Here is a 22,501-nt window from a genome sequence, read left to right as displayed (position 1 = left end):
CTCTGGTGCCATGAACGCAATGGTCCCCAACAACTGTCCTTGAAACTCTCCAGCACCTGTGCCCTTTGATGCTAATCTTGCTGCAGCTCCAAAATCCGCAATTCTTAGCCTCTGGCCAGTGCTGTCAATTAGTAGATTGGCACCTAGTTAAAGAAAATCAAATTAATGGCTACACTTATCCAATGGGTACAGGTTTAATTAGCTCCTGCTTTAGCATAGGACTAATGGGAGTAATATGAAACTCAATTCCTTTGGCTACCTTTCTCAAAATTTGATTACAAATAAGTATTTGGGCATGGTAAGGAAATCTGTGAGATAAGGACCCTGCTTCACATTTAAATAAAACTTGTATAATACATAGTCCAGATCCTGGTGGAAGAAAACTAAATATAGTATGAGCAGCATCTTCGAGCCGGTTATAGCGGCAAACGTATTGCATGAATATGCCATTGCATCCATGCGTTAGCATGTAAATGTGCTGGGGCTTGCAGGGAGCATGGTGTCACTAGACGATTTCTGGCATATAATGGGGTAAGTTGTCTTAGTTGAAGAGGGGGACGACTAGTGAGGCTGAGCAAAGAGGTAAGGTAAATGGGGTGCAAATAAATTGCGTGTTGACCCAGGGCTGGGTGCAGAGGGTAACAAACTTCCACCAGCGTTCCCCATAAAGCGCAGCCAGCATTGTCAGTGTTGGTGAAAACGCAGACCCGAAATTAAATTCTAAAAACCAAGTCTTTGCATACCAACCGTAAATAATAAATTGTTCAAAAGGCGATCTATCTGGTGGGAGGCTAAATGTTAATGTGCGATAATTCAGGGGGATTTGGTGTCAATTTAAGCATTAATTACATGCACTTGGCAAGGTGGAACATGTCTTTCTGTGGATTCCTTGAGATAGTTTATCTGCAATATATTGACGTATGGTAAAGTTCCTGTCTACAACATGAAGTCAGACCGCTTGTGTCACAAGCTGGTCTGAAATTCTATTTGCTAGTCCTCCTAACAAGCTGTGTTTCAAGATTAACTTATTCATTTGTGGTGCTACACAGTTATTGAGCTGGTTTCGTAGAAATGGGTTAACTGTGATAGGGCAGAGGGAGTTAAAATACATGGGCTCTGCAGAGGGATTTGCCTACTTTTGTTAGCGTAATCTGTTCAATTTTAGGCCAAGGAATGTATGTTTCAGTGAGCAAATGGCGCTGTTCAGCCAGTATGGTTTCATGGTTTTAAATGATGCCTTAATGAGGTAGGCAGGCACTGATTATATCAGTTCGCGCCAGGGTGTGAAACAATGCATTTCCTAGGTGCTCCCAAAGACAGCGTGGCAAAGCCGATCTAGTCTGCATCCATAGCATGCCTTGTAGGGTCTATAGAAATGGGAGCTGATATGCCTGATCCGATAGTGAATCTTGTTTGCAAAGTTTTGAAGATATGATTCTTTGATATGATTGGGGAGGTCGAAGGGGAATCTATCCATATCATCTGAAGGAGAGGGTATTCCTTTCACAATTCACCTCGTGTGACGGAGCTTTTTGTGTTTGGTTCAGGTCGTACTCTGACAGGTAATGTACAGCATGCCCCAAGTAAGACGGCACCCTATGCTCCAGAAAAAAGGACCCTATGAATTACCCTATTCAGGGTCTCTATACATGCAATAGCTACTGCTTGTGAAACAGCGGGCAGAATCACAGATCTAGAGATGGATTCTTTGCTTGAGGTTTTGGTCTATCCAACGATGCCACATGATACAAACCAGAACGAAGATGGACGGGTACTCAGCCTAGAGAACCAGGGGCTCCAAGGGGCTTGTCTGGATCTCAAACTGACAGGAGTTGGGGGGCCCTGGAAGGCCGGGATAATATGGAAAACTCTAATGAACCTATTCCAGCTGAAGGTTTTCCCTGCCATTTCATCTGGGTAATGGGGATACTGTGTTGCCCAAAGGGGCGACAATCGGTGGCTCATAATTCCCCAATTATAGCGTCTACTGATGATCCTGTTAAGAATGGAACGGGGGGGGGGGGGGGTTTCTCCCCATTGGAGTCCTCGCCCCCAATTGGTCGAGGCAGCTTCTGATAACCAAATCCCCAATGAGTTTACATCTTTGCTCTTGTCTAATCTGCATATTAGACTAAATGTGGCTCTTAAAATGTTGGCCAAAAAGCAGGACTTGATTAGCGGGGTGCTTGTGGTCCAACAAATGGCCTTTAATGACCTGTCTACCCGGCTTGCTTACTTCAAGGGCTTCTGTCAGGACTCTTCACTTAAATCTGATGAATGAGCTGGTATTGCTAAAATGGTAGACGCCAATAAAAAAAAGAAAAGACTAGTCAAGCTGGACGAAATGATCTCTGTTGTGTTTGATTTGTTGACAACTAGGTCCATATTGAGCATGGCTAATCTGGAGGTGAACCCGTTGCAGGTGGTGGCCGATAGTGACCTGGTCTTAATACCCCTTGAACAGTTGGATGCACCAGATAGCCCTTCTTGTCTTGTGGAGGCAATCACCTGTCTTGAGGCTATAGCTTGCCGGGAGACAAATGGTTTTCCTGGTCAACTATGTGCGGCTAATGATGGGATAATTGTGGAGGAAAGAACAAAAAGAACAGAACCACGGTGGTGCTGATGGTTGTGGAGGGGGGTGGTTTGGCATGGGGGAAGGAAAACCTCAAAAGGGGGCAACAATACAAACATAGGAAAGGCCTGGGCAACAAAGACAAAGAACATGGCCAATACTAAGGTTAAGGGGCATAATTCCATCCTAAGGGGTATTATGCATGTTTAGGCTGCCAATGGAATGAGTGGATCGAGCCTTGAGAAGGGCCCCGAAGTTAATCATTTGAATATGGAGGGTGATACTATTGAATTTGTGGAGGGAGCTGCCCGGCTATTATCAATGTTGAGATGCTGGGGACCACGGCTAACAATCAATTGGGAGGCGATATATACCCCCAGGGGCGACCCACTCTATGCCGTTAGAGTCTGTCCAGCTAGAAACCCGGACAATGTCGGGCACAGGGGATTCTGGATCAACCTGAAAATAAAACAAACATCACAGACTATTGCAATATAAGTAATAGAAAGGGGGGTAATGTTGATATTACTGAGAGGGGCTCCTGTGGCGCCTTGGCTGTGGCAATTGAAGCTATCCCAACAAGTGAACACCCGGCGAACTTAGAGGCTGGGGTTAAACTGGGTAATATTGAGACTAAAAAGGGAGAAGAGAATACAGAGGAAATCTGTGGAACTCTTATGGGGTGGGTGGTAGGCAAGACAACTGACGGAATAACATCCTTGAAGAGATCACGCATCCTGGAGGTCTTTAGAATGATTCCACACCTCAGATATTGACTATTACCTTGCCCCTAGTCAACAACTCACGTATTGTGAGTTGTTTCCACTGAGCTATTGTGACCAACATGGTATGGGAACAGAGGGCCAATCTTAGGTCGGTTGGCTATGAATTGCAGCCTCTACAAGCTGGGGAAGAGGTTAAGATATTTTTGGCATACACTCTTCTAGGGATGGCTGTTGAATCTACAACTGTGGCCCGGAACTCTATAGGGTATAACGGGTGTGTAGAACCTGAAGTTACTCTATGTTTCTACAGACGGCCAATGATTGGTCCAGGGTGGGACCAGCCCTCAAAACATTTGATCTAATCAGACAATGATTGGGACATTCCTAGCAACATTGGTGTGCGTTTGATAAGTTGGAATGTCTGTGGGTTGATCAATTTATGTACATTTTGGCTTAACCTCAGGCAACTGGAAGGGCCCAAAATTATTTTCCTACAGGAAACCATGTCTATGGCACATTTTCACTTGGATGGCTATCAGCCCTTTACTAGATCAGCGACCAGCTCTGGCTTTGGATGTCCTAGGGGTGGGCTTGCAGTGGCCATCGATCTTAGACTTAAGTTGGGGGTCTGAACTTTTTTTTTTTTGTAAATCAGAATGGCTCCTTGCTGTTAAAATCAATCACATTGGGACAGAGGTCGCATACATTGGGGTGAATCTATATTGGAACCCTCTTAGGGTGACGCTAGTGGATTTGACCAATTGCTTAGGGCAAATACTTCAGGACTGGTACGCCAAGGGCAATAGTGCGCATATTATTCTAGCTGGGGATTTCAATTCAAATTGTGCAGAGGGAGCAGTGCTGAACAAGCTCAATGGTGAAGCAAATCTCCATTCTCTTAATCTGAAGAAAGGTTTTGAATGGAACCCATTCCTGAGTGGGTGGGGTATGTTTTATTGGAGGATTTGACCACCTCTAAATTGCCTACACATGGCACAGGAGGAATATTCGATCTAGGATAGATTATTTCTACGTCACTACCACCCTGGGAACTAGATGTGATCCCCTTGACCCGTATGGATCCCAGATCGGGTGACCATTTACTCTTGACATTTGTGTTGGATATTTAATTTGCTTCTTTGGAATCTAGGATTAATCTAGCCTTATTACAGCTGGATAATGGTAGACGCAGAGTTACTTGGAACAATAAGATTGTTTCCAGGTTTACACAACACATTGCCATGAGATGTGTTGGTATGAAGGATGGGGGACTCCTTCTGAAGAGGTTAACAGCGTACAGTGCATTCGTCGTGAAGGTCTTGTTGATCTAGGGCATAGAAAGGAGATTTTAACTACAGGGAGAAAGCACCATAACTTTGATGCTAGGATTTTGGCCTCCAAGCAGGCTAAACGGCTTAACATATGGGGCTCAGGAGACCAGGACATATAGATCATAGATTAATCTACATCATAGATTACCTATCTCCTAGGAAGAAAGCGATGCAGACTCACAAAAACTTGGTTAAATCGTAGTCTATGGAGTCTTACGAAAGGGACAATCGGGGTATGCTGAATAGCTTATGTGTGGTGAAGGAGGCTACTTTTTGGGCGAATCTCAATTCTGTGTGGGTGGAGCAAACTTCTAATATGGACTGTCATTTCAGAGGAAAGGGCTTTGTGTGTTGACCTGGACCTTGGTCCCATGCAGTGTGGGGGAGGAGTAGGTGGGGGGGGGCTCCAGAGGAGGGGGGAGGTGAGTGCCTGTGGGATGTGTCAAGGTATTATCTGGGCAATTGAAGGTCTTAAACCTTTGAGGGCTCCTGGCCCTGATGGGATACCACCTTTTGTACTCAAGAGCTTTCCTTCTGTATGGTTTACCCTACTTAAGCCACTTTTTAATGCTATATTTGCATGCCACATCATCCCGCAGTCATGGGTAGAATCAATCATAATACCCATTTACAAGAAGGGTGAGCCTGCTGATCCGGCCAATTATAAACCAATTGCCCTCATTGATGCTTCCTGTAAGGTGTTTTCCATTCTCCTCCTTATGGATCTGGCCCCACCATATTAGGAGTCTGGGTTTATTTTTGAAATTTCAGATTGGGTTTAGAAAAAAACATGGGCACCCAACTGGATGCCATTATACTAGCACATCTCTCGTCCAATGTGCATAACAAGGAAGTGGGTGAGGTGCATTTGGCATCCTTAGATCTTTCTAGTGCCTTTGATGGTGTGTTAAGATCTAAACTATGGCACAAGCTGCTGAGTTGGGCGTACCCAAAAAGTTGTTCCAGCTTCTGGCGTTGCTCCATACATGCACCTTCTTGAGGGTGTGCCTTAGCACGGGAGGACTCCTCGTCTTCCTACATCTGTATGTGGGTTGGCCTGAAACAGGGCTGTACTGTTGCCCCTGTACTCTTCAATCTTAATGTGCAGGATGTTGACCATGTGTGGAGGGGGGAGATGTTGCCTTCAGCTAGACTGGGTGGTCTTAGACTTGATTGGTTAGCTTTCGCCAATGACTTCATTCTCTTTGATCGAACCCCCAGGGGCTTGCAGATTAAACTTAACTTGTTTGCTCGTACTGTACCAATAACAACTTAACCCCCAACGGGAGCAAATCAAAAATGTTTCATCTTTTCAAAGGGACGAAAGAGAACCAAACACTTTACTTGGAATTTGGCAGGGGAAAAGTTGGAATATGTGGACTTCCTAAGGTATCTGGGATACAGTCTTTCCAACCGGTCTTCATGTGTAATCTGGAAGGTAGGCCTTGAGAGCAGGATCTCTCCCTTGACCTCGAAAACAAAGTGTTTGTACAGAAGGGCATGCAAGTTCTCTGTTCTACCCATTCAGTGCTTCTATTTGGCAAAGGTTGAAGCTGTGATTTTGTATGGTTTAGATTTCTGCCTTTTTGACATGGGGGATAATCTGAATGTGGTACAAGGTAAACTGTGGAAACAGGTTTTGGGTCTCTCCAGTGCTATTCCAAACTGTATTGTGAGGCATGAGCTTCGTCTCATTTCACTCAAGGCCCGGTACACCTGGCGTATGTTGGCCTCCTATACCAAGATTCTCTGTCCATCCCCCAATAGTCTACGTGGATCTATCCAACATTGCTAAGGAAGCCAGAGTTCCTTCTGTTAATCTCTTTATTAAGAGTATGAAGGATATTTTGATTCATATTGGAGGAACTGAAGACAAATTAGTTTATCATTCGGGATACATTAAGTCTAAATTGTATACTCTAGATTGTGTTGAAACAGTTGATGCTATTTTCGACTCAATCAATTCCAGTCTAAGGAACGTATTTCACACTGGAAGGGCCAAGGTTCCCTTCATGACAATATCCACTGTAGGTTTTGTGATGGCAGGTACGAACAAGAAACCCTTAAGCCTTGGGTCACTGTCCATACTTCAAGGGAAATAGAGAGCGATTCTTTAAACAAAATTCTCCACGGGACCAAGGTTTTTCCATCAATCTCTTTCGGTCTCGTCTAATGTGGGGACACAATCTCTTGCTCATTTTATCGTTTTATCAATTTCTACTGTTTGTTTCTGCTCTTATATAGTGAAATGTGGTTTTCTTTTCTTTCTTTACTTTTGTGATTTTAATGAGAATGTATTTTTTTATTCTCTTGAATTTGCTTCGTCTTATTATGCTTTTCTACTTTTACATTTACAGAATCTTTTCCTCTTTTAATGGGCGTCATTTTTAAGACTGTCTTTTTAATTTTATCCTCTGACAACTTTTCTTGTTTACATTTTTATTGTTGTGGGGTTGCCTTTGGGGCTCCCCTTTAACATTCTCTGGCTAACCTTGCGAGAACTACAGTTCCCTAGGTTAGAAAGGATCTTTGGATCCCTTTTACATTTTGTTAGGTGAAACCAGCACACTCCACCTTATCTGAAGTGCTGGGGAGGAACAATGTATCCCTTTTTTGTTTTTTTAACTGAAACATTTCTGTCACAGGGACAAGCTTACCTCTAATGGCTGGTGGCAGTGAACCTTTCTGCTAATTCGGTGCAACTTTACTGCAGGCTGTATCCACAGCCCCGGTAAAAGCACCCATGTGTGCGCCTTTTACCAAAATGGCCCTGAGGGCAAGAAAATCCTTTATTTCAATTTTGTCTTTGACTGGAATTCTGTGGATTCCCCGCCCAGGCTCCAGTGTCTGTGAAGGCAGGAAGCAAGGGAGGAGTACAACACTCTGCTGCCCTTTGTATTCCAGCCGGACTGCGAGAATCCAGTTCAAACGGGGAGGCTGGATATCCTGAAAGGACTGCCAACCCCCTACGTTTTGAATGTTGCATGGCTGTTTGATTAAAAGTCCAATCCTGGAGCTGGAGAGGTAGTCTACCACTGGAGCTGAAACCGAAGAGGAAGATGAAGAAACGAATGCTGTAGCGATTTCCAGCGACCAGAGAGCTTGCTGTGAAACCCAAGCCTGCTGGAATCCTTCCTTCCAAGTGACCTGGACCCGAAATGGACGACTCAGGGCCTGGTGAGACCCACTAGACTCATGAAGACCAGCATTTTGAGCCACCCCAAGTAGTGCTGCAACCTTGCGAGGCTGCAATACCCCAATACCTTGGGACCTCGAGCCATTGTGGGGTGCACAGTCCGAATTCCTAAACTTGCTGAAACTTTGTGGGCATCCTGCTGGACGGCCAGAGACATTAATTGAGTTTGAAAAGACCCCTCCGAGTGCTGGACCTTGCAAATGACGAGAATCCAACCAGTGATTTTCAGTCTTCTGGCTCCCGAAAAGGTTCACCAAAACCAAAGAGCAGCATTGAGCCCAGAGGAAACTCTTGCCTGGAGCCTTCTCCCATGATCCCTGGTGCAAAAGTCTTTCCAAAGTCCTGTCTTCTTGAGAAAGTAACCCATCGAATGGTTTTTTGGCTGCAGATGCTGAAGTCTTCTTGCTGCAACTCTTCTTTTGTGCTGCGGTACTGTGTTTGCTGGGGTATTTACTTACCTTAAGCCGTTGTGATTTCTGTAAAGCTTTTGGGGTCTTTTCTGTGATTAGGAGGCCACCCATACAGTTCACCCAGGCCCACTAGTGGAATCCTAGTGGGATCTTCTCTGAAGTCCCCAGACCCTAACTAACTTTAAAGTGAACTACTTACTTGTTTGAACAGTCTTCCACAGGAACTCTGACTTTTGCCTGCAACAGAAGCATATCCCACCCTGCCTACAGCTGGCACCCAGACCCCTAGTGTCCCTCTTCTGCCCCCGAGTGAATTCATGCAATTGATTATGCAAGAATAGGCTAAGTAAAGGATTCTGTCTCGAAAAGTATAACAAGTGTTGAACAGTACTTACTTGTGAAAATGTTAGTTGCCACCTAACTCCGAGTGAACAGTTACAAAAGTTCTTAATTACCTTAAAAGTGTTCTGCCACTTGTAAAAGTATATGTAAGGTTATTTTACTACCTTGGAAATGTTCTGCCATTCTGAAAAGTATATGTAAAGTCTTACTCTCCTTAGAAACTATTTTGCCATTCTAACAGAAAGTAGATATAAGGTTAATTTACTCACCTGTGAATTGGGGCCCCCTCTTCCTAAAAGTAATGCTATTGGCTTCACTTTACTATTCATGTTAGGATATAAATGTGTGAGTGTCCCCAATTGGGTCTTGCCTCCGCCTGACTTGCCGGTAGCCCGTTTAGAATAAGTTTGCCTTAGGTTCCCCTTATCCTTAAGTTGCTGATAGCTCCTTTTAAAAGTTTATATATGATATTTTATTTATATTGCACCCATAAACAAGTGTTTCAGGGCGCGACGAGGCAAGGGAGAGGTATAGGGGAGGAAACAAAACAACGATCTTACTAGGCCCAGTAACATTGAGAACACCCAAGTTCAGGGGTGATGGAGGAGGAAAAGTGCAAGGGGACAGGGAGGAATGGAAAATGCTGAACAAGTGAACAACAGGTAGTGTGGCCATCAGGTGGAAAGTGCAAGAATAAGGCGCAGACAGCGGGTGATTGATAAGTGCAGGAAAGGGACTGTAGGGTTGCAGATACAGACCCAAGTGCAAAGGTTCCCAGGGGGCAGTGCGGGTGTGCGGCTGTGTGAGCAGGGATCTGGGCCTGAAATCAGGTGCCGAAACAGACCGAAATCACCAAGGGAGAGGAAGAGAGAAGGCAGAAGCAAAGAGGAAGGTCTTGAGGTGCTTCCTGAACTGAAGATGGTTCTCCTCAAGTTTCAGAGATGCAGGGAGGCTGTTCCAGAGGGAGGCCCCAGCCAAGGAACAGGATCTAGACCCAACCCGTTGCTTGGAGAAGTGACTGACCCTGAGGGAGTTGGAGGTGGAGGAGCAAAGAGCTCGATCGAGTAGGAAGGTATTTCCGAAGGGAGAGTTGAAGGTATTGCAGTCCGAGGCCCCAGAAGGCATTGTGGACAATGCAAAGGGAACTTGATCCTTGCAACCACTGGGAGCCAGTGAAGAGATTTCAGGGCTGGAGAGATACAATCCTTGGGCTTGAGGCCAAGGACAAGTCTCGCAGTCCGGTTCTGGATAAGCTGCAGAGGGCAGAGAGTAGAGGCAGGCAGATTTAGGAAGAGGCTGCTGCAGTAGTCCAGCCTAGAGAGAACCAGAGCTCTAGAGACAGTGAGCTTCTGGAGGAAGGTGAGGAAAGGAAGAATACCTCTGAAAAGATGCAGCTGGTAGTTTGACTTATTAGAGACATCAGAGATGTGAGGAGAAAATGAAAGTGTGGAGTCGAAGAGGACCTAGAGGTTCTTGGCCTCACTGGTGGGCTTAGGGAGAAGGCCAAGGGAGGCTTGCCAGAGAGTGACAGGAAAGGAAGGTGCAGGAGTGCCGATGAGGAGGATCTCTGTCTTACTGGCATTAAGGCAGAGGTCATTGGTGGCACACTACTCCTGGATTGCATAAAGACAGTCAGAGATGCGAGAGGGAGAAGAGGTGTCAGAGGGGAGCCTGAAAACTAGCTGAGTGTCATCCACATAGCACTGAAAATTGGAACAGAGCAGCAATGAGGTGGGCGAGGGGTACCAGGTATTGGTTGAAGAACCAGGGAGAGAGGTTAGACACTTGGGGAACACCACACGTGGGGAGTGAGATAGAGGAAAGGAAGGACCCAAGTTCGACCTGAAAGGGTCGGTTGGAGAGGAAGGAGGTCAGCCAGGCCAGGGCCTGATCAGTGATACCCAGATTATCACGTAGGTGGTTGAGCAGGATGGCATGGTTGACCGTATCAAAGGCAGAAGAGGATGAGGACAGAGGTGAGATTAGCATCAAGGTTATAGAGCAGGTCTTCACTGAATCATGGGGACAACCAACAGAAGATTAAGCTGGGAGATGGCGAGATTTTCCAGGAGTTTACCCAGGAAAGGAGTGATAGAGATCGGGCAATAGTTGGCCGGGCAGGAGGGATCGGCAATGGGTTACTTTAGAAGAGGGTGCAAAAGAGTGCTTCAGAGGGGAGGGGAAGGAGTGGCTGCAGAAGTCGGCAAAGGGCAGGAGCAAGGGTGTCAATATGGTCCTTGATACCTGTTTAAAAGAGTCTTTCATAGATCAGACTTGTCTGGAAATCCTGTCAGAGGAGAGAAAGAGAGAGAAAGAGAGAGAAAGAGAGAGAAAGAGAGAGAAAGAGAGAGAAAGAGAGAGAAAGAGAGAGAAAGAGAGAGAAAGAGAGAGAAAGAGAGAGAAAGAGAGAGAAAGAGAGAGAAAAAGAGAAAGAGAGAGAAAGAGAGAGAAAGAGAGAGAAAGAGAGAGAAAGAGAGAGAAAGAGAGAGAAAGAGAAAGAGAGAGAGACACCTGGGTTTACAGATGAAATGAGAAGGCGAGGCCGTGCAGAGGGCCAGGGAGGGGACAGGAGAAGTAGAGACTGCAGCAGGATTGGCCAGCTCCTTGCAGATTTGAAAGAGTTTGGCCGAGTTGTTAGATGCAGAAGAGAATTGGGCTTGGATGTGGGCTCTCTTCTTTGTGCAGATAGAGAGCCTGTATTGTCTTTGGAGCAGGCGGCAGGCCAGTTTGTCAGAGGATGGCCAGGATGCCCACCATTTCCTCTCAGCCACCCTACACTTGCGTTTAAGGGTGACAAGGTCACAGTCGCACCAAGAGTTGCACTTGGCTTTGGGCTTCAAGCAGATCCTCACGACAGGAGCAAGAACATCGAGAGTGTCAGAGATAGAGTGGAGCTTGGAAAGGGTAGTATCAGGATGAGAGTCAGCCAGAGGTGGAGGAGGGGGGGCTAAAGTGGCAGCGAAAGCCACAACTGACACACCTCATGGGCCAGATGACTGGGAAGGTAGGTGGCAATGCTGGAGCAGGCTTGGCTTGCGTGGGGTGGAGGGGGAGAGAGAGAGAGAGAGAGAGAGAGAGATGGGAGGAAAAGACAGGGATCGCTTCATGGGAGAGGAGTGGTGAGAGGATTGGAGAGGGGGCGGTCAGAGGAGATGAGACCATCCAGAGTGTGCCCTGCAGAGTGAGTCGGGCCAGTGGGAAGAAAAGAAAGTGTCACAGAGGTCGTGAAATAGTACAGAGGCGGGGCAGGAAGCATCCAGTTGGATGTTGAGGTCTCCAAGGAGGAGTTGAGTGGTCGAGGCCAGGAGGGAGGAGGACAGGTCAACCCACTCAGAGGAAAGAGGTGGTCTGACCTGGTGGCCGATAGATCGTAGCAATGAGTGGCTAGCAGAGAGAAAGCCTACAAACAAGAACTCAAGAGGATGAATAGGCCTGCGTAGGGATCACAGAGGCAGGAATCCAGTCCGGGAAGATCAAGGCTACACCCCCACTCAGGCGTTTGGGTCAGGCGCGGAAAGGATTTTGTAGCCATCAAGGAGGAGAGTGTCAAAGCTTGTGACGGAGCTGGCCGTGAACCATGTTTCGGTGAGACCGAGGACATCAAGGTCGAGTTATTCGAGGAGGCAGCAGATGTCAGGAATGTTTGACAGCTGAGCGAGAGTTGAGAGTGGCGATATGGAGAAGGTTGTCAACCTTGAAAGACTTCCGGGGAGGTGTACAAATCAGGGGTATGCTCTGCGGTGGTGTAGAAGGAGCCAGAGGGAGGGGCAGAGGAGGAAGTAGGAGGGGGCAAGGTGGACAAGGAGGAGGCAGAGGGGGGAGGCAAGCAAGCTGGGGAAGGGAGAGGTGGGACAGTAGGAGAAGAAAGGAAATTGATGAGGCGCGGGAAGTGTCCGTCAAAGAGAAGAAGGTTGGCCTAAGGGCCTTGGACCAGAATGGTGCCATTCCGGTAGACATTAATGATTACCTTGGAGGAGTGGAAGGGGTCCAGGAGGACCTCCCACAGGGTGCCACCATTAATGGGTGAAGAAGAGAAGGGCGAGAGCACAGATACTATATAAAGAGTCCATAGGTCTGGCGAAGGAACGTCAAAGAGGATGTCGGTGAGGGTCTGTCTGGAGGAAGCACTGGTGTAGGTGTCTGGGATAAGGAGACCAGGGTAGAGGCCAAGATATCATTTTTGAACTTCTTCCTACCAGATATTGTGAGAAGGGTGGGATAGTCAATGGAGAAGCAATTAGAGAAAATAGGAGAGACACGGGCGCCATAGGTGAAGTGGGGAGAGGGGAAAGAGGAGAGAGAAAGTAATGGAGGGTGGTGGGAAAACAGGAACAGCAGGATGAGGTAGCACAAGGAAGTCACTGGGCGTAGCCAAAGTCCGATTAATTAGCAGAAGGTGCAAACACAGCTAAGTTCAAAATATTAGCAAAGGGTGCAGACACAGCCAAGGTCAAAATATTAGCAAAGGGTGCAGACACAGCTAAGTTCAAAATATTAGCAAAGGGTGAAAACACAGTCAGGCAATAAAAGTGGGAGTCCAGATGAGATGGGGTGAGGATGGGAAAGTCAGAGGTGTAGGAGTGTGTCAAGGTAGAGGTGGACTAACCCATGGTTGAAGTGAGAGTGTCACGATAGTTCAAGGTCCAATGAAGAGGGTGGGAGTACCATCCTCCAGGAGCTTGTGAGGGGTACATGGAGATCTCTCGCTACAAAGCGAGATGTAACAGATATATACCGGTAAGAACAAGGTAAGTAAAATCTAGGTTTTACTTACCTTAAATTAGCTGTGTGCCCTCATAAAATAGTGTAATAAGTTACTGCTCATCTTAGACCGTTACACCGAGCTGAAAAGTAACTAACTGTATATTACACCAAAAGGTCTGACTCACCTAGTATAACTGTGCGTTATCAGAAATGGAGTTGTAGGTTCCTACTGTTCCCTGAATGAGTATTCCACTGTTCAGAAAAGTATACTTGCAGGTTGGTTTACTATGATTTCTTTGCTGAGGGCCACGGTACAACTTCTAACGTCTACTACCCCAGTATTGCAGAAAGTAATCAAAAAGTAACTATTGGTTTTTACTCCCCAAGACCTATACTGAATGTGTATGAAGACGTTTGACTTCCCTAGAATTACATTTAAGTAATCTGAGGAAGGTTGTATGCTTTGGTGTGTGTACCTTCAAGCATAGTGGTGCGTTTTTATAAATGTGTTTATGACTATGGCCACTACTTACCAAGACTTAACTTATAAATGTTACGTTAATTTCCAAATGGCAGTATTTTATAAGCGAATAAATATATGTTTCAACTTGGAAATTGAACTGTTTTTGTAATCATTTGTTTGGCACCTGGTTATTCATTCACATTAAAAGATACAGGTTTCCTTCTTCCGGTCTTGGATCTGTTGTTAAATGAGATGGTTTCACCACGTATGGGTTGCAATAATATCATCAACCATATTAATGGTTTTACCACTTACTGCCTGAGTCGAAATGAGGCTACATGTGTTTAAAAAAACGATCTTGACTTTTGTTATTGAATGTTTTTCTACCTGTTGAAAGGATTGATTAAGTTGTAATCTGTGGGGAACCATTCCCATAGGAGTGCATTTGGGTTACCTGCTGGCAACAGCAGGCTATAAGTTGTTTCATTGATCTTGCTCTCCTTGGCCGGGGAACGATAACCAGTTGCACCTGAAATTATCATAATTTAACCAAACGGATACCTTCAACTGAATACTGTTAATGTTTGTCAAAGCATCTTTGGTGTGCACCACACACTCTTACAGACTAAGAGGAGGATATCAGGTCAGAACACCATTGTTCAAGGCTTGAACTTTAACACTAATAGGATCCTATGGAGATGGGGGCCAAAAGGGTATGTTTACCCCCTTGCACCTATACTCCGATTCACTCTAGGATCACTCTAGTAGTTCCTGAAAGCACTGGGCCTTCTGGATCCGTCCCTTGGTTTCGTTGGAGGATGCCCAGGGGTTGCAGATGTGAGGGCACTTCAGGCATGTGGTTCTTCAATCCAGCTAGTTAGAGGCTCCTTGTTCCGATGGACAGGATTCTAGACAGCTGGAGACAGACATAGGGTACACCACTTCAGCGACGACCTCAGAGGACTCCCAGGACTCAATGCATGGCGGCGAAAAGCAATGACCATTTGAAGAAAATAGCAGAAGGCGACATGTGGCGAGAACAAGTAAAGTGGTCCTGCAAGGAACCTCTTTGGGGTGGAGATCTGTAACTTTAAGGAACTGCTTCTTGTTGCATAAGCTGAGTATCTGCAGAGTCTTAAGGCTCTACTCAGGACAGCAACCGTTGCAGTAAAGTAGCCCAGGACAACATCTGCCTAGCCCACAACATCAACATGGTTCTGGGACTGTTCAGAGCACTTCCAGCAGTTTGATCTTCGAGCAGAGGTCGGAACTGGTTGTTCCCACCAGTCTAGGGGTTGAAGCTGTATTGAAGGTCTTCAGAAGATCTGCAGAGAGGCAGACTTCGCCAGGCAATTGAATAAATAGCTGCTGGAGAACCTCCCGTGACGATTTCTGGGTCTTCAGATGCTGCTTTATTTTTATTCGTATTTGTAGAGCGCACGTTAGGCATCGTGGCGCTTGCTACAGACATATCTTAGTTGCATATACACAAGTAATACATAATTTACAGGAGCAGTTCTGACATTTGTACACATTTACAGTGCAGTATATTTACACAGGTTAGCGAGTGTCACATATTGTGCAAGGAAGGAGGTTTCTGTTCTCCTTAACAGTGGGTCTTGGCTCCAACAAGGCTCGGAAGAACGGCTTCAGAAGTACTCTTTTTATCCACGATCCCGGCTGGCGTTGCCCCCAGTTCACCAATAGCAAGGACGTGCACCAAACTGGCAGGCGATGTTGGAGCCTGGACATCCTCTGGCCACTGCATCTTTAAACTATGTCTGTATTGGCAAGAATCTCTGCTAAGAGCAGTTAGATTTCGAGTATTCATAGTTTTATTTTTTGTCTTTTTTGGGATTGTTGGGCTTAATGATGGCTATTTTAATTGTTTGTAATATTGATTCCTGTTAAAAAAAAAGAAAGTGGTCAGAAGTAGTATTAATTTCATCTGCAGGGTGTTCAACTGAAAGATGCCTGGAACAGCGATTCAAGCACAGCGACAGATCAAAACTAAATCCTGCATCCAAAATGGACCTCTGCACCTGCGACCCCAGGTCTCCCTGACCAAACCAAGCACAGAAGACTGTATCCCCAACTGATCTGGATCATCAGCAGTGGTATCTGGGGAAATCAGAGTGAGGGAGGATTAGGGCGAGGGGGATAAGTGATCACATTTGGTCTTTTACCCCCCCCCCCATCCTCCATAGGGTTACATGGGAATAACATCCTGTCCCCATCTCTCCCTTTCCTGATCTAGATCTGTGGTGATCGGTTCACAGATCTCCTCTTGGACCTACATTACTGTAATGGGATTCAGAGAGCTACTTAACTGAACTTTTCCTAACTTTTGGAACACTTTAATCACAACCACTGGCATTGCCCAATCGCATAGTAAACGTACATGAAAAGTTTAACTTTGAAACTGATGGCTTTTGGACACATGGCCCCTTTTTCCCCCTTTTCCATTGTTTATGTTGGTAAAACAAAGCATATCATCCTCAATGAATTCTGATGTTAGAGTTTTGCTAGGAACTTTTAGTGCATCTCTACATTTATTGTAACCTTGATACACTATGTTGTGCCTTTTAATTGTTAACTTAAATTTGTATCTTGGACTATTGGTTAGCAAGTAGTATAATGGTTAATTGTTTATGATTATATCCTGTATTTATCCATTACAAAGCTTGATAAAAATTGCTAAACAACAAAACAAAGCATACCATAAAAACATGACCACTTTCTTTTTTCAACAGGAATCAATATTACAAACAATTAAAATAGCCGTCATTAAGCCCAAAAAGACAAAAAATAAAACTACAATACCCGAAATCTAACTGCTCTTAGAGATTCTCGCCAAAACAGACCTAGTTTAAAAAAAAAGTAAATACAGCCCATCCCACTTGTACAAAGTCCACCTGCACCAAATAGTCCAATGCGGGCTCGTATCAGTCAAAGTCCAAACCCAACAATACATGTTTCAGAGTAGGTTTTCCAATAACTGAGAAAGCTGAGCAAAACAAAAAAGTGTGGCAGGTCCTCCTTAGGTGCCCTACAGAACAAACACAATTGGTCCGCAGCCCCCTTGAGCCTAGCCACCACCGCAGCTCTTAAATGAATACAGTTAAAACGTTGCCGAGAGATAAGGATACATTGAAACAGGTGCTGTGCCCAGTTCAAATACTTCTGCAGGCCAGGAGACTAGATAATCAGATGTTTTCTATTGGCAGGCATGATCTCCAAAGACTCTTAGTCTTAAGAGGAGACTAGAGTACACTTTTTGCAGAGTTTACATCCTTCTTGGAAAAAAAGGCTGCTGTGTAAAAACAGTGACCCACGCCCGCTTCCAGGAGCAGAGCTTTCACATACCTCAGCCATGGGGTCCTCAGAAGGGGATCCCTGCACACAAGATAAGTAAACCATTCCTGGGTCAAGGTAGCTTTGGTATTCACCCAAATTCTCAGCCAAGGACTAGCAGGCATACATGTAATCAGATCAGTGAGACAGCAGCAGCCCAGTTCTTGATAGGACTGCAAAATTGGGGGTGGACCCAGGTAACCCCAAAGTACTTGAAAAAAGTGTTCAACCACCTGGCAAATCCCCACAGTTCCATTCTATATCTTGCCACAGAAGAAGCTTTGCCCTGAAAAGCTCTTGGAACAAGCACAACTTTGCAAAAAAAACCCCAAAAAACTGAAAACCTCAGACTGTGCTTCCTCCCTGTGGAAAACCCTCACAGCTGACTTCTGGGCATTACCATTTATGTAAAGACAAAAAAAGCAAAGGGGCCGAAAAACAGCATTGCCGCACCACGCATTCAACCTGAAACAGAGGGGTACAAACTCCAGCAGGTCCACTCCTTACACAGGCCATCGTCAAATGATGTAATCCTTCTAAAAGCTCCACGAAGGCACCAGGGAAATTCATGGATCTGCGCATGCTCTGCCATGATTAACCGTGTCAAACCCAGTGCTCAGATCTATGAAAGCCAGATAGACAGGTATATGTCCTTGATAAACAAAGAATGCCCCACCACCAGATAAAGATTCAGGGCCTGTTCTGCGGTCTCCAGACCTGGCCTGAAACCCACCTGAATAGGAGAGAAGATGTTTGTACTCTACACCTAAGACTCCAGTCTCCTGAGGATGGCCCTCCCCAAGATCTTAAACCCCGAATATAAAAGAGAGATTGGTCTATACGATGCTGGTAAAGACCTTGTACCTTTTTTATAGATTGGATAGATGATGGCACGGGACCAAGAAGCAGGGTAAATACCTCCAGCACATGCCGCATTAAGCTCCAAAATCAGGATGGGGGACCACAGGTTTGGTTTCGCCAGGAACAAGTCTGTAGGAACATTATCCAAACCAGGGTCCAAATTCCTGCCTTGGTTCTTAATGGCTATCAACATTTCCCCACTAGTAAATATGACAATATCCTCTGATGCCAGATGATAGGTTAGGCTCCAAAACAAGGAGCCCAAAACTAGCCATATCACCAGAGCCATTACTATATAGGGAAGAATAATGAGTAAACCTAATCCTCATCAGAGACTGCCGAGGACGGGACACCAAGCTTGTATTTAGAAAAGGGCCCAAATTAGTAATGTCCCAAAATAGTTTTGCTTCATTATTAATCGACCCAAGCCTCCCAGGACGCCGTTTCAATTTCAACCTTTCTACAAGCAATAGACGTTTCATTAGACGCTCAGGCCTTAATAATATCAAGCCTTGAATAGAATGGGTTCGTCAAGGTTCTGAGCAAAAACTTTAATCTAGCGCACTCAGTGTAAAACCACCTGGGATGAGGACTGCTCCTCCTCCTGACCAAACTCTGTGTGAATAACACCGAAAGATTAAGATTAGACAGTAACAGTGAGAATTAAAACCATGTGTCTCTCTGGTCTAAATTACAAGATAAAAAACATTTGAGAGTCTGCAAATTATTTCACAATATTCGTCTGCAAGCTCCCAAAATCTGCTGATTTCCATTTTCAGCCTCCAGGGCGCTCATCATTCAGCCCCAAAGGGAAAAATCTTCCCTGGGGCCTACACATGAGTTGGATAGAAAAATTACCACTGCACAGAGCAACCAGCACCCTAAACCCAGTGAGACAATCCCATAATTTTACTGGGACACAAAAATAATCAAGGTAGAGCGACCCAACGCAGAGGCAAAAGATAAGTTTCCCAGAGCATCCTCGAGGAAACTAACATTGACAGCAGACAGCCCACAAGCAAAAAGGTGTTTACAAAATCCAAGCCCCTCCCTACTGATTCTGTAATCTCTCATGATCAGTGGCAAGATGCTAGCCAAATCATCTTCCGTCAGGTTAAACAAAGTACTGACTCGCCCATTACCCTGCTTGAGATTAAACCCGCCCCTAGGATAAGAAGTAAATCATTCACAGCCACGCAGTTTACCAAGCCCTCCATGATGGAGGCTAAGATAAAGAGACAGTTTTTACCATAACTGGGTATGTGGGCTATTGTAAAATTTCACCACCTAAACATCACGACCGCCCACCCTATACATTCTTACTGCCTGCAGAACGAGGCAAGAGGGCTCAAACTGGAAAAATTCACTCACAAGGGGGGACTTAACTAAAATGCACAGCCCTCCGTTACAGCACCCCCTGAATCTTCTCTGCGCAGGGACAGAGAAGGCCACACACCCCTCAACAGCCACAAAGTCCAAGGACTCCTGTATTAGGATGTCAGGCATTTTTAAGAGTTACAAAAACTTGGGGTGGCCTAATCTTTCATTCCTACCACATTCCAAAACACCCATACCAACGATTCTCCAAGGATGTGGCTGAGGGGTTGCACAGAAGACGCATTCATGAAAGGGGGCCCTTTCCCCACCTGGCACTTACTATAGCCAGACAAATCATCACTATCTGCTGAAACACCTTGGGCTCTAAAGCTGCTTCATAAAAAGGTGCCTGATTAAAAGAAGCATACACCTTATCCAGAGTCTGGTGTGAGATCTGGAAAGACAGTAGGGTGGACTGCCTCAGCTTCTGTTCCAGTTCAGGTTAAATCAATAAGGAACAACTTACTTAGCTGTAAATGTTGTTCTCCAGCACGGGCCTGTCATGGATTCATATGCTCATGAATATTCCCCGTTATCAGGCCAGGAAATCCTCAGGTAAAAGAACAAACTGTTTCACATTCACTTACAAACTGTATTTCTCCTCTAAACCAATCCCTGGGTCATATTGCCCTCAGCCAATGACTGCCCTCTCCCTAAGCCCCTCCTCTGGCAGCCATCTTCAGATTTGGTAGCACGCACCGTGGCAGTATAACCAAGAAGAGACACAGAGGGGTAGGAGGGATGAGTTCTCATGTGAATCCATGCCAGACCCAGGCTGGAGAACAATAGTTACAGGTAAGTAACTTTTTCCTTCTCCGGCATGGGGTCTGGCATGGATCCACATGCTCATGAATAAAGAATACATAGCAGTGCAACATTACAGAGCCACGGGAGGTGGGAAGGCTAAACAGAAGCAATTACTCTTCCCTCCGGAACAGGCTCACCTTCAAGCGAACAGGTTGCGCAGCACTGCTTGGTTGACACTGGACTCCTCTTTGAAATCCCTGTCAACGCAGAAGAATCTTGTGAAGGTGTGCGTGGACCTCCACGCAGCAGCCCTGCAGATGTCCAGCAAGGGCCCACCAGACAGGAACGTCGCAGTGATTGCTCTGGAGGAATCGGCTCTCAGATGACCAGGCAGCGGTTGGTTTGCCAACCAGTGACCGTGTGATACAGCCGGAGAACCACCTCGAGATGGAAGCCATGTACAAGGCCTTCCCGTGGTTCACATGACCAAGTTCACGAGTAGCTGAGACGTCTTTCGGAAACTCTGTGCATGCCAATTAGAACTTCAGAGCTCGAGCCACATCCAGTGAGTGAAAGTCCATTCCGCTGGAGTCAAAGGTTTTGGAAAAAACACAGGCAACACCAAAGTGTTGTTGAGGTGCAATTCCGACGGAGCGTTTGGCATGAAGGAGGGGTGCGTCCAGAGCACCACCCTTGTGTCGTGAAAAGTCAGATAAGTCTGTTTACAGGATAGGGAACGGATCTCACCCGCCCTCCTGGCATAGGTGATGGGCATGAGGAACGCCATCTTCAATTAGAGGAACTTGGGAGGGGTCTGATGCATAGGCTTGAAGGGGGGCACCCCATGAGCCTCGCCAGCACCACGTTGAGTTTCCATGCTGGGGTATGAGCGGGAAAGATCGAAACAATCCTTTGCGGAACTCCTTGACTAGACTGTGTGACCAAAGAGAAGATCGTCCTGGAGACCTGGTGTAACTGGAGATAGCCGCCAGACACACCTTGATAGAGGCGTGCGCCAGCCCTGCCTTAGCCAAGGACAAGTATGGAAGAATCTGCAAGGCCGTGACCCTCAGGGTTGATTTTCTGCGACCGGCACCATGTAGCGAAACATTTCCACTTGTGCCCGTAGAACTTCTAAGTCAATGACGCTCTGGCCTTGGCAAGGACCTCCCTGCAGTCCGCCGGCAACTTGTATCCTCCGAACACTTGGGCTACAGGAGCCAAGCCCTCAGGTTCAGTGATCCTGAGTCATGGTGCAGGATTGTGTCTCCTTCCCTGGTTAGCAGATCTGCGACCACGAGCAGCTTGACCGGAGGAGATGGCGACAGGATGGGAAGGTCCGGGCACCAAATCTGTCTAGGCCATGCCGGGGCGACAATTATCCTGCATCGGCACTGTTGAGTTGATTGATGACTCGCAGCAGGAGTGGCAGGGGAGGGAACGCGCAAGGGAACAGGCCTTCCCATGGGTAGCAGAACGCATCCCCAATGCTCCTCGGCTGATGGAACCTGCTGGCAAAGTCCTGGCATTTGGAGTTTGCTGCCATTGCAAACAGATCGATCTGGGGTCTGCCCCACTTAAGGAAGATGCAGTCCACCTGATCCTCCCGAAGTTCCCACTCGTAGCAGGAGTGCAAGGGAGTAGGCAATGGTGTTCTTGACTCCTGCCTGGTGAAAGGGGATGAGGAACATCGCTTGGCCGACGGTCCAGTGCCACAAGTCCTGCGCCTCTCTGGAGAGCATTGGGGAATCGGGTGAACCCCTGCTTCTTGATGTAGAACATTGTGGTGGTGTTGTCTGTGAAGATCCTCGCCACTTGGCCCTTCAGGGATGGAAGGAATGACTCGAGGGCCAAGAACACTGCCCGCAGCTCCAGGATATTGAAGTGGTGATCCTCATCTTCTGGCAGCCACAGGCCTCTGGTATGTAGACTTTCGGTGTGGGCCCTCCAGGAAAGAATCTGTGGTCACACAAAACTTTCTAGGGGCGTCAATATTTTTTTCTAACTTTGAGGAAGTGTTACATATAGGTTTAATCTTTCCAATTACAGGGAACGCCCAGCATGCCTCCTGATAGAAAGTATAATATTCCTGGACTTTTGCCAAAAAAAAAGGGGAATTAAACAGACTTGCCTTGTACGTTACCCGAAGGGGGTGATGATCACTATCTGCCCTAGTAATTACTTCACAATCCCTCACATACACCCCTCCCAAGTTCTGGGATCTACTAATATATAATCTATATGACTTGTACAGTTTCCCATAAAGTAAGTTGGTTTAGTGGGGCAGCGGGGGAGTCATCACTAATCCTCCCATTACATGCTCACATACCTAGGGCAAACCAAATACGAGCAACCTCGAGCAAATATTTATGTGGTCTTTTTGGGAAGGGCGAGACTAAATCTGGTATATCCCATG

At 46.2% G+C, this 22,501-nt stretch overlaps 1 protein-coding gene across 2 annotated transcripts in view; it reads right to left on the bottom strand.

Moving 5' to 3' along the window:
- MAP3K1 (mitogen-activated protein kinase kinase kinase 1) overlaps window positions 1-22,501 on the bottom strand; it is a 752,184-nt gene that overhangs the window by 58,486 nt on the left and 671,197 nt on the right. For both annotated transcript variants that reach the window (XM_069627298.1, XM_069627297.1), the window contains exon 18: window positions 1-143. In XM_069627298.1, coding sequence (XP_069483399.1) covers window positions 1-143 — 143 coding nt within the window. The remainder of the gene's footprint in view (window positions 144-22,501) is intronic.

The sequence above is a fragment of the Ambystoma mexicanum genome, chromosome 6p (genome assembly GCF_040938575.1).
Source record: "Ambystoma mexicanum isolate Mex_15411 chromosome 6p, UKY_AmexF1_1, whole genome shotgun sequence".
In the NCBI taxonomy this organism is placed as follows: domain Eukaryota; kingdom Metazoa; phylum Chordata; class Amphibia; order Caudata; family Ambystomatidae; genus Ambystoma; species Ambystoma mexicanum.
Note: the sequence above shows the minus strand (reverse complement) of the source record. Positions and strands in the feature narration are given on the sequence as shown.